Source organism: Protomyctophum parallelum (genome assembly GCF_964188405.1).
Source record: "Protomyctophum parallelum genome assembly, chromosome: 22".
In the NCBI taxonomy this organism is placed as follows: Eukaryota; Metazoa; Chordata; class Actinopteri; order Myctophiformes; family Myctophidae; genus Protomyctophum; species Protomyctophum parallelum.
In genome coordinates, this window is record NC_139714.1 from 37,017,485 (window position 1) to 37,032,368 (window position 14,884).

General features: G+C 46.1%; 2 protein-coding genes and 1 long non-coding RNA gene across 6 annotated transcripts in view; 1 reads left to right on the forward strand and 2 right to left on the reverse strand.

Annotated features, from left to right (window-relative positions):
- The window catches only part of lemd3 (LEM domain containing 3), a 36,659-nt gene extending 25,686 nt beyond the window's left edge, over positions 1-10,973 (reverse strand). Inside the window, exons 1-3 of one of the 3 annotated variants that reach the window (XM_083757877.1) lie at positions 10,060-10,973; positions 4,508-4,824; positions 856-892 (exon numbers count right to left, since the gene is read on the reverse strand). In XM_083757877.1, coding sequence (XP_083614003.1) covers positions 856-892; positions 4,508-4,824; positions 10,060-10,957 — 1,252 coding nt within the window. In that variant the 5' untranslated portion in view covers positions 10,958-10,973. Of the gene's footprint in view, positions 1-855; positions 893-4,507; positions 4,828-10,059 lie in introns of all 3 variants that reach the window. The other 2 variants (XM_083757878.1, XM_083757876.1) reach the window with 2 other exon arrangements.
- LOC310853503 overlaps positions 1-14,884 on the reverse strand; it is a 273,260-nt gene that overhangs the window by 47,506 nt on the left and 210,870 nt on the right. The window lies entirely within an intron of this gene.
- wif1 (wnt inhibitory factor 1) overlaps positions 14,148-14,884 on the forward strand; it is a 16,639-nt gene continuing 15,902 nt past the window's right edge. For both annotated transcript variants that reach the window (XM_083758256.1, XM_083758257.1), the window contains exon 1: positions 14,148-14,401. In XM_083758256.1, the coding sequence (XP_083614382.1) occupies positions 14,227-14,401 (175 nt within the window). In that variant the 5' untranslated portion in view covers positions 14,148-14,226. The remainder of the gene's footprint in view (positions 14,402-14,884) is intronic.

Below are 14,884 nucleotides of genomic sequence, written 5' to 3' on the forward strand. Positions count from 1 at the left end.
CCTATGCCCTTAACTGCATTCACACATGCAAGACACCTGTCTTGTGTCTGTGTTTAACCCATTTTAGGAGGGAACCACTTTTGGTGTTAGCATCATGTTATGCTTTAGCTATTGAAAAATAGCAGATCTACAAGCTCATAGCGCGCCACCGAGTGGCGCGCTACGAGCTTGTAGGTCTGCTATTTTTGAAAAATCGAAGAACGACTGACATAGAAACATAGGCTTTTTCAGAAAACTGTCAGGATGTAGAAGACATTTATAGAATCTGATCTCAGGTCAGAATGGGTTAATGGCCGCTCCAATGCATTTCCAATGGAAGCCGCCCATATGGTTTGACCAAACATTTTGTTTGATGGGGGGGGGGGGGGGGGGGTCAGAACACATCCATCAAAGCTGTGTTCAGACACAAGGCTGAGTGTCTTGAATGCAGCCCAGTCAGGGCATATGTCGACCCCGCCCCCGCTCACCTCCGCCCCACCCCCTCCTGGCGCTGCGGCGGCCATCTTGGAAACTAAACACAATATAAACAATGGGAGAGGGGCCGAGAAATTTACAAAATAGCGGAAACAGCAGATCTACAAGCTTGTGGTAAGCTTGTAGATCTGCTATTTTTTTAAAGGGCCTCCTATATTCAGCTATTAGTGCATATATTCGTCTTAAACAAACATTAAATACGATGATAAGAGCACCCCTCACTTCACACGGGTGTGATTTTTTTAAAGATATTTGAAAATGTACCGAAATTTTTCATGATGGACACGATAACAAAAACAATCAGGGGGGGGGAGGGGCTAGCGCCACTCAAAAATAAATAAGATTATCTAAAATTATAACGTTGACATAGGAGGAGCTTACCGTGAGAAGCGTCACCGTCTGCATCGTCCATGTGCTTCTGATGGCACGCGCACACACACACACACACACACACACACACACACAAGCACACACACACAAACACACAGAAGAGTTCAGTTTGACAGCAATGTGGTTATACTCATATATAGCAAAATAGCATACATATAGCACTATACATCGTGTACCTATACCTTTACCCTTTACAGGCGTTGACACTAAAGGTGCGTTCAGAATTTAATTTAAATATTCGCCTCGATTTGCTGCACTAGGTCGCACCGCGCCCGTTTGTGGTGCTCGCACAACTTCACGTCTTTGCGCTGTATGTAATCACGTCGCTCTAACCATCCAAGTCTGATCACAGGGTTGCCCACCTGCCCCTGGCAGCTAAATAAAACACTAAGGGTTGCCCACCTGCCCCTGGCAGCTAAATAAAACACTAAGGGTTGCCCACCTGCCCCTGGCAGCTAAATAAAACACTAAGGGTTGCCCACCTGCCCCTGGCAGCTAAATAAAACACTAAGGGTTGCCCACCAGCCCCTGGCAGCTAAATAAAACACTAAGGGTTGCCCACCAGCCCCTGGCAGCTAAATAAAACACTAAGGGTTGCCCGCCTGCCCCCTGGCAGCGAAATAAAACACTAAGGGTTGCCCGCCTGCCCCCTGGCAGCTAAATAAAACACTAAGGGTTGCCCACCTGCCCCTGGCAGCTAAATAAAACACTAAGGGTTGCCCACCTGCCCCTGGCAGCTAAATAAAACACTAAGGGTTGCCCGCCTGCCCCTGGCAGCTAAATAAAACACTAAGGGTTGCCCACCTGCCCCTGTCAGCTAAATAAAACACTAAGGGTTGCCCACCTGCCCCTGGCAGCTAAATAAAACACTAAGGGTTGCCCGCCTGCCCCTGGCAGCTAAATAAAACACTAAGGGTTGCCCACCTGCCCCTGGCAGCTAAATAAAACACTAAGGGTTGCCCACCTGCCCCTGGCAGCTAAATAAAACACTAAGGGTTGCCCACCTGCCCCTGGCAGCTAAATAAAACACTAAGGGTTGCCCACCTGCCCCTGGCAGCTAAATAAAACACTAAGGGTTGCCCACCTGCCCCTGTCAGCTAAATAAAACACTAAGGGTTGCCCACCTGCCCCTGGCAGCTAAATAAAACACTAAGGGTTGCCCGCCTGCCCCTGGCAGCTAAATAAAACACTAAGGGTTGCCCACCTGCCCCTGGCAGCTAAATAAAACACTAAGGGTTGCCCACCTGCCCCTGGCAGCTAAATAAAACACTAAGGGTTGCCCACCTGCCCCTGGCAGCTAAATAAAACACTAAGGGTTGCCCACCTGCCCCTGGCAGCTAAATAAAACACTAAGGGTTGCCCACCTGCCCCTGTCAGCTAAATAAAACACTAAGGGTTGCCCACCTGCCCCTGGCAGCTAAATAAAACACTAAGGGTTGCCCGCCTGCCCCTGGCAGCTAAATAAAACACTAAGGGTTGCCCACATGCCCCTGGCAGCTAAATAAAACACTAAGGGTTGCCCACCTGCCCCCTGGCAGCTAAATAAAACACTAAGGGTTGCCCGCCTGCCCCTGGCAGCTAAATAAAACACTGGCCACCTCAATGTGGCCAGAGCAGCAAGTGTGAACCTATATTAGTCATGGGAGAATGTTTAGGCCTGTCACAAAGATGCAAAACCATATACTAGAATATATCTGATTGACATTTATACGACTTAAATGGTGTAAAAGATCGGTTTCTCCAGATCGGGTAAATTGATGACCACTGATACGGCCGATCACCGATCAGGGGCTGGTTAAAACTAAAACAATAGAGCACCGAAGTCTGACGTCAATATCGGTAGAGGGCGCAAATCCACGGGTTCATGTACTTTTTATTTGCATTGAAATCCCCATAGGGGGGATTTTAGATCGCCTCAGATAAGAACTGTGATTGAAAAATAAACATGTCATCCAGGCCGCTTCACTCATATATGAATATGAAAGATATGAAGCATCAACTGACGAGAAAGAGAAAACGCTATTGTTACTGCTACTGAATTAGTTACATTTCGTTCTGTATCAAATATGACTGACTGACTGTCGCAAACGATACAGAGACATCTCCCTGACAATATAACGATACAGAGACACCTCCGTGACAATATAACGATACAGAGACACCTCCCTGACAATATAACGAAACAGAGACACCTCCCTGACAATATAACGACACAGAGACACCTCCCTGACAATATAACGATACAGAGACACCTCCCTGACAATATAACGATACAGAGACACCTCCCTGACAATATAACGATACAGAGACACCTCCCTGACAATATAACGACACAGAGACACCTCCCTGACAATATAACGATACAGAGACACCTCCCTGACAATATAACGATACAGAGACACCTCCCTGACAATATAACGACACAGAGACACCTCCCCGACAATATAACGACACAGAGACACCTCCCTGACAATATAACGACACAGAGACACCTCCCCGACAATATAACGATACAGAGACACCTCCCTGACAATATAACGATACAGAGACACCTCCCCGACAATATAACGATACAGAGACACCTCCCCGACAATATAACGATACAGAGACACCTCCCTGACAATATAACGACACAGAGACACCTCCCTGACAATATAACGACACAGAGACACCTCCCTGACAATATAACGATACAGAGACACCTCCCTGACAATATAACGATACAGAGACACCTCCCTGACAATAACAGCTTGTTTATTTTTGAACAAGCGATTCCAACAAGCGATTTTAAGATGAGCCCATGTTATTCTCCATAGAGAAATTACTTCCGTGAACCGGGCAGAACCAGGGGATGAGCGAGTGATGTCAGGACGTCGGTACTCTATAGGGGGGCCTAATAATAATAATAATAATAATATCTAGAACTGCACTCTGTCGAGTGCCTACTTGCGCTTTGCAGACAAGTAGGCCATAAATGACCTACTAGTGCGCAAGCAGAGCGCGCAAGTACTGTCAACTGCTAAGAACTTTCCAATCTCTGGCTCGCAATGGTGACGTAATTTCAGTAAGTTGTACACAGGTATGTAATTTGTAAGTCGATTAGCAGTATACTGTGGTTACTTGGGTCGTTTGATGCGTATGTCCGTAGTTGCGTATGACTACGACGTGATGAAGATATGTACCAATGCCAGGGTATAACTAACTGGCTCTCAATGGTGACGTCATCAAGATATGTTTCAGTGTATACATGTATGTAATCTGACACCAATGCCATATCAAGCACAAATTAACCCATTCCGACCGGGCACCCATTTTGGTGTCAGCATCATGTCGTGCTTTAGCTATTTAAAAATAGCAGATCTACAAGCTCGTATCGCGCCACCGAGTGGCGCGATACGAGCTTGTAGGTCTGCTATTTTTGAAAAATTGAAGAACGACTGACATTTTTTAGAATCTGATCTCAGGTCAGAATGGGTTCATCAGACCAGTGTGTGTCCAGTGGAAACCTCGTATGAATCTGATCTCAGGTCAGAATGGGTTAATCATTGCGTCATACGCTGCCACGGGACATACACATCGGAGCACCGGACAAAAAACATTACTTGCGTGCTCTGCTTGCGCAAAGTAAGAATAATGATCTTACGTGGTTCTTGCTGTAGGAGTCGTTAGACCCTCCTCCTCCTCCCCCTCCTCCTCCCCCCAGGGAGACGTAGATGGCACTCCTGGGGGAGAAGCTCCGTCGGAGCACCGAGGAGCCTCTGCCCTCCTCCTCCTCCTCCTCCTCTCCCCCTCCCCTCTCCTGGGCCGCTGACGGAGGTGGTGACGGAGCGCTGGGATGGTGGAGGTGGTGACTCCGTCTAGAGGCAGACGGAGGTGGTGACGGAGCGTGGTGGTGGTCGTGGTGGAGGTGGTGACTCCGTCTAGAAGACGGAGAGAGGCGGCGAGAGGACAGCCGGTCTCCTCCTGGGGATGGAGAAGAACATGGCAACCCGTTATTTATTTATCATTTGTTGAATGCTTGATTCCGATTGGTCAATCGCGTGTGTTATTTCTGGATAACAGACTGCTCCGTTCTATAACAGAACGCTGCTTAACCCATTTTGGGGCGGGAACCCTTTTTGGTAGGGATGCACCGAAAATTCGGCCAACCGAAAATATTCGGCCGAAAATGGCTAAAAAATGTATTTTCGGCCTATTCGGTTTCGGCTCAAATAAGCCGACAAATATCACCGAATAGTAGTAGTGGTTCTAAAGTTGTGAATCGATATAATTCAACTAAACTGCGGGGAAAAACACAGATGTACAAGCCCAAAGCGCTGTGCATTGCGACGGGTAGATAACTTGTAGATCTGCTACTTCCAGCGCAGGAAGGGCGCATGCTTATGACGCTCTTTAACTATGCATCAGCAGACAGCGACGCTGCGACAGTCACTCACAAGTTCACAACACACGAGCAGCAGTAATGTATTAATTTATGTATTATTAAGTAGCCATGTAATATGCAGGATATTGTCTGCCTAGGTGGCTAGGTGGTCGTTGTGGGGAGATAATTCACCAACGGGGGGTTGAATCACCCTGAAGGTGAATTATCTCCCCACACTGCTGGGCGAGCGCTGGCGCTTTGGCATTGGGGGGGTCAGATCAACATCTGGAATGAATTCTGGAATGAATTCAAGCTTGTAGATCGGCTATATTTGACCCATTTAGACCCCACGTCGAAATAAATAAATAAATCTTCTAAATCCTGACAGTTTTCTGAAATATGTATGTTTCTGTACAAGTGGTGCTCAGTCAATATTTCATGTCAAGGACCCCAGAAACTATATGTATTTGGCCGCCGACCCCCATCTGAAAATATGTTGTTCCAGGGACCCCCCACCCAGAACCAAAGATTTGAGTTAAAAACGTTCGCTCTGAAAGAATATTTAAAGATTTGCACCACATTTTCACGATTTAAATAGCAGATCTACAAGCTCGTAGCTGTGCCGCGCTATGAGCTTGTAGATCTGCCATTTTTCAACAGCTAAAGTATGACATAATGCTTAAAACACCAAAAGGGGTTCCCGTCCAGAATGGGTTAATTGATTTCTGCAGCGTGAAATGATTGTACCCCAACGACCAAATGCACACTTTAATGTTCAGTAGAGGTGATCCAATCAGGGTGTTTTTGGGGAGGGAACCGATCCCAGATCACCGATTGATTCTCTCATGATCAGCCGATACTGATCTTGTGCGTAAGGGGACCATTTTGATATGTCCCGAATTATTATATGTCAAAACCCACGTCAAAACTGTTCCTGTGTGTTCATGGTGACATACACACATCCATTTTCAGGAAAAGTAGTGATCGCAATACTATTTTACGGGCAGATAGCTTCCATCCCTCCAGTCTCATTTCAAACATACCGTTTGGACAATTTCAGAGACTCAAGAGGATATGTGACTCTGACAATGACTTTGAGCAACAAGCAATGATTATGCATGACAGATTCACACAGAGAGGCTACAAAAGCAAAACATTGGCTACAATTTACAATTTAGACATTTAGTGTATGTTTTATTTGCATTGTAATCCCCATAGGGCGATTTTGGGTCGCTTCATATAAGAACTGTGTTTGAAAGATATTCCGACCACCGCGGCCTTTCTGTCAGGGGAGTGGCTGTGCGTCGTTAATGATGTCCATTCATATTTGATACAGCCAGTTTCTGGAGAAAATGGAATTAATGTGGCCGCAAAAGCCTTGAAACTACATATGAAGAAGGCAATGTCGCTGCTAGTATACGTCACGCCCAGCTGTCAACACATTGCGTTCCTGAGATTCCTCGTCGACGTAAACTCAGCTGGTGGTGACTCGACTCGTACTAACGACGAAACATTAAATATCAATAAAATAAAAATAAACGTAATTAACATTCAGTTTCGGTTGTGCGACGGGCAGATGCAGCCACCCCACCTACCCGGAAATGTAGTCTCTGGGAGAGTCTGGGTTGTTTGACTCGATTCTAACGCTTATTTTGTTACTCTTTGAGTATATTTGTACATTTCCACCTTCAGTCGATGCTTCATATCCATATGAGTGAAAAGGCCGGGGTGATCGGTTTATTTTTCAAACGCAGTTCTTATATGAAGATATCTAAAATCCCCCTATGGGGATCACAATGCAAATAAAAAAATACATGAACCTGGGGACTGACGCCCTCTACCGACAGTGACGTCAGGTGCACTATATATCTTTTTTTTATATTTTATTTAAATTTATATTTTTTTGTCCCACGATTTTGTAACCCATTTTTCACCCCTGTGTCAATCATCCTGTGATGTGATCCTGGGCTCTACACACCCTCCACCAACCTAGGGAGAGCAACGGACTTAACTCATGCTTCCTTCATGCTTGAGTGTCCAAGTTGCTCCTTTACACCTGACAGGGGGGAGTTTCCCTGGTTGGACGTAGCGCGTGGAAGGAACACGTTATTCCAACCAGTTCCTTTCCCCTCCATCAGGCGTCCCGGCTGGCCAGGGGGAGGCTGTTTAGAGACCAGGATTACTGCATGTTTTTGTGAGGGTACCTTCGGGTATGGGCACTGATGACGCGGAGGAGGAAACACGCCGCCAGCACCCACAGCGCCCCGAGCGGGAATCGAACCCAGGACCTTCTAGCTGTGAGGCGACAGCACTACCAACTGTGCCACCGTGCCCCTTGGTGCTCTATATATCTGATTGACTTTTATAGCTGTATCGATTACACATTTAAGCTGACGATTAATTTGGCACACACATAACTGTGATTAACGATAGAATTGTGTTATAATCGTTAGTAGTAGTAGGAATAGTTTTTTGACGTTGGAAATTGGAACATTATGAATAGAAATTACAATTATCTTTATTTGCCTTGGCTTTTAGGCTTCATAATGAGAAAGTGGCACAAATAACTGAAATATACCAACGAATTACAGGCATTTTGTTATATATATATATATATAAATTGTATAATTTTACAAAATGCGGAAATAGCAGATCTACAACACTATTTTAGCTTGTAGATCAGCTATTTCAGCATGTTCCTTAATAGAAGGCTGTTCTGTGAACCAGTGTGGTTTTCAACCAGGTGGTCCCCAGCTAAATGATGGACAGTTGGTAACCAAATGGACCCTAATTATTAGATCTTTAACTCTTGAGAGCGTAAAATGAAACCAAATGGACGCTCCCAACAGTTAAATTATTGTTAAACATCTGCATTATAAGCTAATTTACCAGAAGTCTATATACACAATTAGAGAATGTAGAAGAATTGTTTTTTGCGGGGCACGGTGGCACAGTTGGTAGTGCTGTCGCCTCACAGCTAGAAGGTCCTGGGTTCGATTCCCGCTGGGGACGCTGTGGGCACTGGCGGCGTGTTCCCTCCTCCGCGTCATCAGTGCCCATACCCGAGGCGGGGGTTGGCGATAGGGCCTTTCTGTGTGGAGTTTGCATGTTCTCCACGTGTCCCCTAGGGTAGGTACCCTCACAAAAACATGCCGTAATCCTGGTCTCTAAAACTACCTCCCCCTGGCCAGCCGGGACGCCTGATGGAGGGGAAAGGAACTGGTCGGAATAACGTGTCCCTTCCACGCGCTACGTCCGGCCGGGGAAATTCCCCTCTGTCAGGTGAAAAGAAGCAGCTTGGACTCCTCATGCATAGAAGGAGGCATGAGGTCAGTCCGCTGCCCCCCCAGGTTGGCAGAGGAAGTGTAGCGCCCAGGATTACATTAGATAATTGCCACTGGGTGAAAAGAAAACTGGGTTACAAAATCGTGGGATAAAAATTTAAGAAAAAAAAGAATTGTTATTTTGATCAACGTTTGCCTGTTATCTCTCCTAATGGTACCAACATCAATACAGCATGGATTGTGGATAAAATATTATCCAACAACAACATTCTTTAGTTTTGGGTCTGAGAGGCTAAATGTCATCAAATGGTGGTCCGTGGCTCAAATGATGAATAAATAATGGACCTTGATGTGAAAATGGTTGAAAACCACAGATGTAAATCTTCTCAAGAGTTAAAGACCTATAAGCTAAGGGTCCATTTGGTTACTCAACGTTTATCGTCATTTAGCTGCATGGGGACCACCTGCTGGAAACCCCTCCAAGGACGACTGGTGGTCCCCGGAGCCTGAAGATGGCCTCAAAACTGAAGTCTAATATCTCCCCCGAGTCAGAGACATCCCTTTGAGTCAGCGGTTAAGACGTTGGACTTTCATGTGTGGGACGAGAGAGACCCGGGTTCGATTCCCGGCGGGCGTTTACATACAACAAATATATCAAACAACATAACAACAAACATAATATACATAATAATTCATCAGTGTATTTCAAAGTTTTCATATCAAGGTAGGAGGTTCATTATTTATTTATTCATAATTTGAGCCACGGACCACCGTTTGATGACATTTAGCCTCTCAGATCCATTTGAGCCACGGACCACCATTTGATGACATTTAGCCTCTCAGACCCATCTGAGCCACGGACCACCATCTGATGACATTTAGCCTCTCAGATCCATCTGAGCCACGGACCACCATTTGATGACATTTAGCCTCTCAGACCCAAAACTAAAGAATATTTTGTTGTCGTTGGATAAGATTTTGTCCACAATTCCATGCTGTATTGATGTTGGTACCATTAGGAGAGATAACAGGCAAACGTTGATCAAAATAACTATTCTAATTGTGTAGACTTCTGGTAAATTAACTTATAATGCAGATGTTTAACAATAATTTAACTCTTGAGAGCGCAACTCTCCATCATTTAGCTGGGGACCACCTGGAACCCCCTCAAGGACCACTACCTGGTTGAAGACCCCTGTAAAACAGGGGTTCCCTAACTTCATCATGTAAAGGACCCCCAAATGTACACACATTATCCCCCCCATTTGAAAGGATATGCCAGTGGACCCATAGTGGCTCTAGCAGTGATTTTCAACAATTTTAATTTCAAGGACCCCACCAGTTTGACATGCATTAGTCTACAGACCCCCCATTCAATGGCATTTCTACCTCAGGGACCCCCAATTTACTATCAATTTAGCTGGGGACCCCCTGGCCTATAACTCCTCCCTCATGGACCCCTCTGGAGGCTCTGGGGGGTCCCCGGACCCCACTATTGTAAAATAGATAAAAACCAACATGATAAATAATATGAATCAACCAGCCTACCCTCCTCCTCCTCCTCCTCCTCCTCCTCCTCCGAGTCGCTGTATTCCAGCCGGCTGCCGTTCACTGAGCCGCCGCCGCACCTCCTGCTCTCCTCCGCCTCCTCCGGTTCCTCCTCCCGGGGACCCCCCTCCTCCTCCCGGGGGCTGCCCGCTCCCCTGACCCGGGGACCCCCCCAGCCAGAGCCAGACAGCGGCGGGGGGCTCCTCCTCATCTCCCCGTCAAAACCGAGGAGGAGAGAGGAGGAGTTGTAAACGTCTCCTTGGCCGTGGTGGCTCCTCCGGGGAGCCGCGGTGGTGTTCGTGCCCGCTCCGGGAGGCCTGAGGGGCGGCTGGGGCTGCTGCCTCGACCCGGTGGTGGTGGGAGACAGGCCTCCCGCGGAGCCTCGGTGTTTCCTGTGGTTCGAGCCGCCTATGGAGGCCTTCTTCTGGGTAGGAGGCACTAGAGGTGCCTCGACGTCCGACTCGTCGGAGCTGAAGCCCAGCAGGAGCTTAGCGCCTCCCGGCCTCCGGAGGCCCGGAGGAGGAGGAGAGGCCTCGGCGTCGCAGTGCCTCGCCGCCCCGCTCCGGCGCGCCGCTCCCCCGCCTCGGCCTCCTCCTCCTCCCGAAGCCTCGGTGTTGTTGTTGTTGGCCTGGCCGCCCGCCGAGCCGCCGCCGCCCGCCGAGCCGCGCGTCTTAGCGCCGCCGCCGGCCGCTCCTCCTCCTCCTCCTCCGGGGGACCCCCCGGCGGACCCCCCGGCCCCGGCGGCGGACCCCTGGTCCTCGCGGAGCCGCTTGAGCTTCTTGAGGTAGACGGGCCGGGTGTTCTCCGTCACGGGGCCCGGCGCGAAGCCCCGCGCCCGGAGCTCCGAGAAAAGATCCTGGTCCGACAGAGCCGAGAGAGGCTGCAGCGACGCCGCCATGTTGGATCTGACTGACTCACTGGCTGACTGGATGGAACACACACACACACACACACACACACACACACACACACACACACACACACACACACACACACACACACTACAGTCTGTCTGTCTAGGCAGGATGTGACGTAGAGTTTCTATTAAAAATATCCTCTTTATTATTATTTACTATTATTTATTATTATGTATTATTATTTATTATTATTTATGATTGTAATTATTTGTCATTTCCTTTTTTACATTTATTTTATAAAATGTTATATTTATTACAGTGTGAGTTTATCAGGTGCTCTTAATCCAGTGATTTACAGTTAAAATAATTATAATTTAAACTCCTTAATTTATCATCATAGATTCAAAGCATTCTTCTGTCTGTCTGTCTGTCTGTCTGTCTGTCTGTCTGTCTGTCTGTCTGTCTGTCTGTCTGTCTGTCTGTCTGTCTGTCTGTCTGTCTGGCCAATTAAATAAAGTTTGTTAAATACAATATCGCACAAACGTCTCTTAAATGGGTATGGAAATCCAAATTAAAGGTCATTCAGCATAATTTGAGTAGCAAAGACATGATCAAATAAACACCTGTGTGAAGTGAGGGGCGCTCTTATCATCATACATCATCACATTACTCAGCCAATCAAATCATCACCACCATCCCCCAGGAAGAAGTCACTAATGTTTCTCTGGAGAGGGAAGTCTGGAGCTCTCTGGTGGAGCTGTTGCCCCCGCGACCCGACTACGGATAAGCGGTTGAAGATGGATGGTAGGCTACACTACACATCACAGACACACAAAGCATGGACAATATCAATAGTGATTCATATTAATATTAATATTAGGGAAATTGGCTCAATTTACTTAGTGGCATTTGGCTCATTGTGCACAGCCATCATTTTAGAAAAACATGTATGATATTGAATGAATGAAAAACTTTATTCCGAACATGATAAAATTAAAAGATAATGTATTAGTGTGATCTCTATATCCAGCATTATGTATAATTCTTATAGCTCGTTTTTGAAGTAGTTATTGCATTAAATTAAGTTTTATGAGTACCCCCCCCAAACCTCTGTACAGTAGTTTAGGTACGGCAAAACCAGGGAACAGTATAGCATACGTAGTGAATTATAGTTTAGGGTGATAAGGTGATTTGCTTTATTTAAAACTGAAAGACTTCTAGATAATTTATTATTTAATATGAGACTTCCAGTTAATTCTATCATCAATTATTACATCAAGACATTTGTTTTCAGAAACTCTCTCAATTTCAACGCCATACCTGTATATTTACTTGATTATCTATTTTATAATTACTGAATAACATTAGTTTAGTTTTAGCCAGATTTAGTGACAATTTATTTTTTATCAAACCACCATTTTAACTTGCATAATTCTGAAGTGACCAGGTCCAATAGCTCATGTAGATTCTTTCCGGAACAAAACATATTTGTGTCATCTGCGAAAACTACCATTTTCAATATATTAGATACATCACAATTCAGACATCATTATTATTATTTACATAATAAACAGTTTAGGACCCAATACCGACCCCTGGGGGACTCCACAAGCAATTGCCCAAGCATGAAGAGACAGACTTGATTGATTGATTGATTGATTGAAATATTTATTAACAGTTTGTAGAATTTACAGTACATTTTAAGCACAAACTCAATACAAAGACTGTTAACTGTGAGTGGACGACCCAATTAAGCATTACACTTGTTTACAACAGGGTCCACATTGTTCAATTCATCAAAACATTTAGAGACATACAAACATTTAGAGACATACAAATAGACATTTCTATGTAGCTAAAGAACAGAACAGGAATTCATCATATAGGAAGCAAAAAAGGGAAAAGATACATTATACAGTGAGGGGAAATGGGGGTGGGGGGGGGGGTGGCTCACCCAACTCACCCAACTTCACAAATTGTTTCCTGTCACTTAAATAGCTTCGCCCCCAATTTAATACTCTTCCTCTAATCCCATATTATCTTTACAATTTCTTAATTAATATGTCAACATTCTCTCTGGCGAGGGGCCTGGAATGAGTGGACAACATTCTCTCTGGCGAGGGGCCTGGAATGAGTGGACAACATTCTCTCTGGCGAGGGGCCTGGAGTGAGTGGACAACATTCTCTCTGGCGAGGGGCCTGGAATGAGTGGACAACATTCTCTCTGGCGAGGGGCCTGGAATGAGTGGACAACATTCTCTCTGGCGAGGGGCCTGGAGTGAGTGGACAACATTCTCTCTGGCGAGGGGCCTGGAGTGAGTGGACAACATTCTCTCTGGCGAGGGGCCTGGAGTGAGTGGACAACATTCTCTCTGGCGAGGGGCCTGGAGTGAGTGGACAACATTCTCTCTGGCGAGGGGCCTGGAGTGAGTGGACAACATTCTCTCTGGCGAGGGGCCTGGAGTGAGTGGACAACATTCTCTCTGGCGAGGGGCCTGGAATGAGTGGACAACATTCTCTCCGGCGAGGGGCCTGGAATGAGTGGACAACATTCTCTCTGGCGAGGGGCCTGGAGTGAGTGGACAACATTCTCTCTGGCGAGGGGGCCTGGAATGAGTGGACAACATTCTCTCTGGCGAGGGGCCTGGAGTGAGTGCAGGACTGAACATATTAAAACGATAGTGTTGACTCTGAGAGTGACTGACAGACAGTACACATGCATTTGGTTCCATTTGTACGCTCTCAGAGTTACAGACCCATAAGGGTCCTTTTGGTTACAAACTATCATTTAACTGGGGACTCCCTGGAACTCCCTCAAGGACCCCTGGGGGTCCCCGAATCCCACTTTGGGAACCACTGGTCTAATAAACTGTTCAATCAATCAATCAATCAATCAATCAATCAATCAATCAATCAATCAATCAATCAATCAATCAATCAATCAATCAATCAATCTGTTTTTTTCTTTTTTACATGGAATGCCACTGTCTGGTTACATTTAGTGCGACTCCGCCACCTTGTGGCCATACACGCTTCCTACATCCTCCCCCAGTGTCGCACGCACACACACACACGGTCACACGCACAGTCACACCCACACACACACACACACACACACACACACACACACACACACACACGGCTGGAGCCAGGGAGGTTCTTCATCTGAACCAATGAACGGCGGAGAGGAGAAAAAAAGAAAAGGAAAAAAAAAGTTGCAGAGCCGAAAAAGAAAAAGAATCAAAGACAGACAGACAGACAGACAGACAGAGTGATAGACAGACTAACAGATCTCTTCATTCTTCCATCCATGATGTCTCCTCCGGCTCTCTCCAGCCGGTCCACGCGGCTCCTCCACGCCGGCTTGGCGCTGCTGTGGTCGGCTGCCTTCCTGAGGCTGTCCGCCGAGGCAGCGGAGCAGCAGAGCAACCCCCCTGGATCTCTGTTTATGTGGATAGACTCCAACCAGGCGAGGATACTCATAGGTGCAGATATTCATTTATTCATGATTCAATGTCTATGTCTCTCTCTCTCTCTCTCTCTCTCTCTCTCTCTCTCTCTCTCTCTCTCTCTCTCTCTCTCTCTCTCTCTCTCTCTCTTCATAATTTGTACGTGACGTCTCTAAATGTTTTGATGAATTGAACAAGGTGGACCCTCTTGTAAACAAGTGTAATGCTTTATTGGGTCGTCCACTCACAGTTAACAGTCTTTGTATATTTGAGTTGTGCTTGAAATGTAGGCTACTGTAATTCTACGAACTGTTAATACATACTTGATTGATTGATTGATTGATTGAAATATTTATTAACAGTTTGTAGAAGTACAGTACATTTCAAGCACAAACTCAATACAAAGACTGTTAACTGTGAGTGGACGACCCAATTAAGCATTACACTTGTTTACAACAGGGTCCACATTGTTCAATTCATCAAAACATTTAGAGACATACAAATATAGACACTTCTATG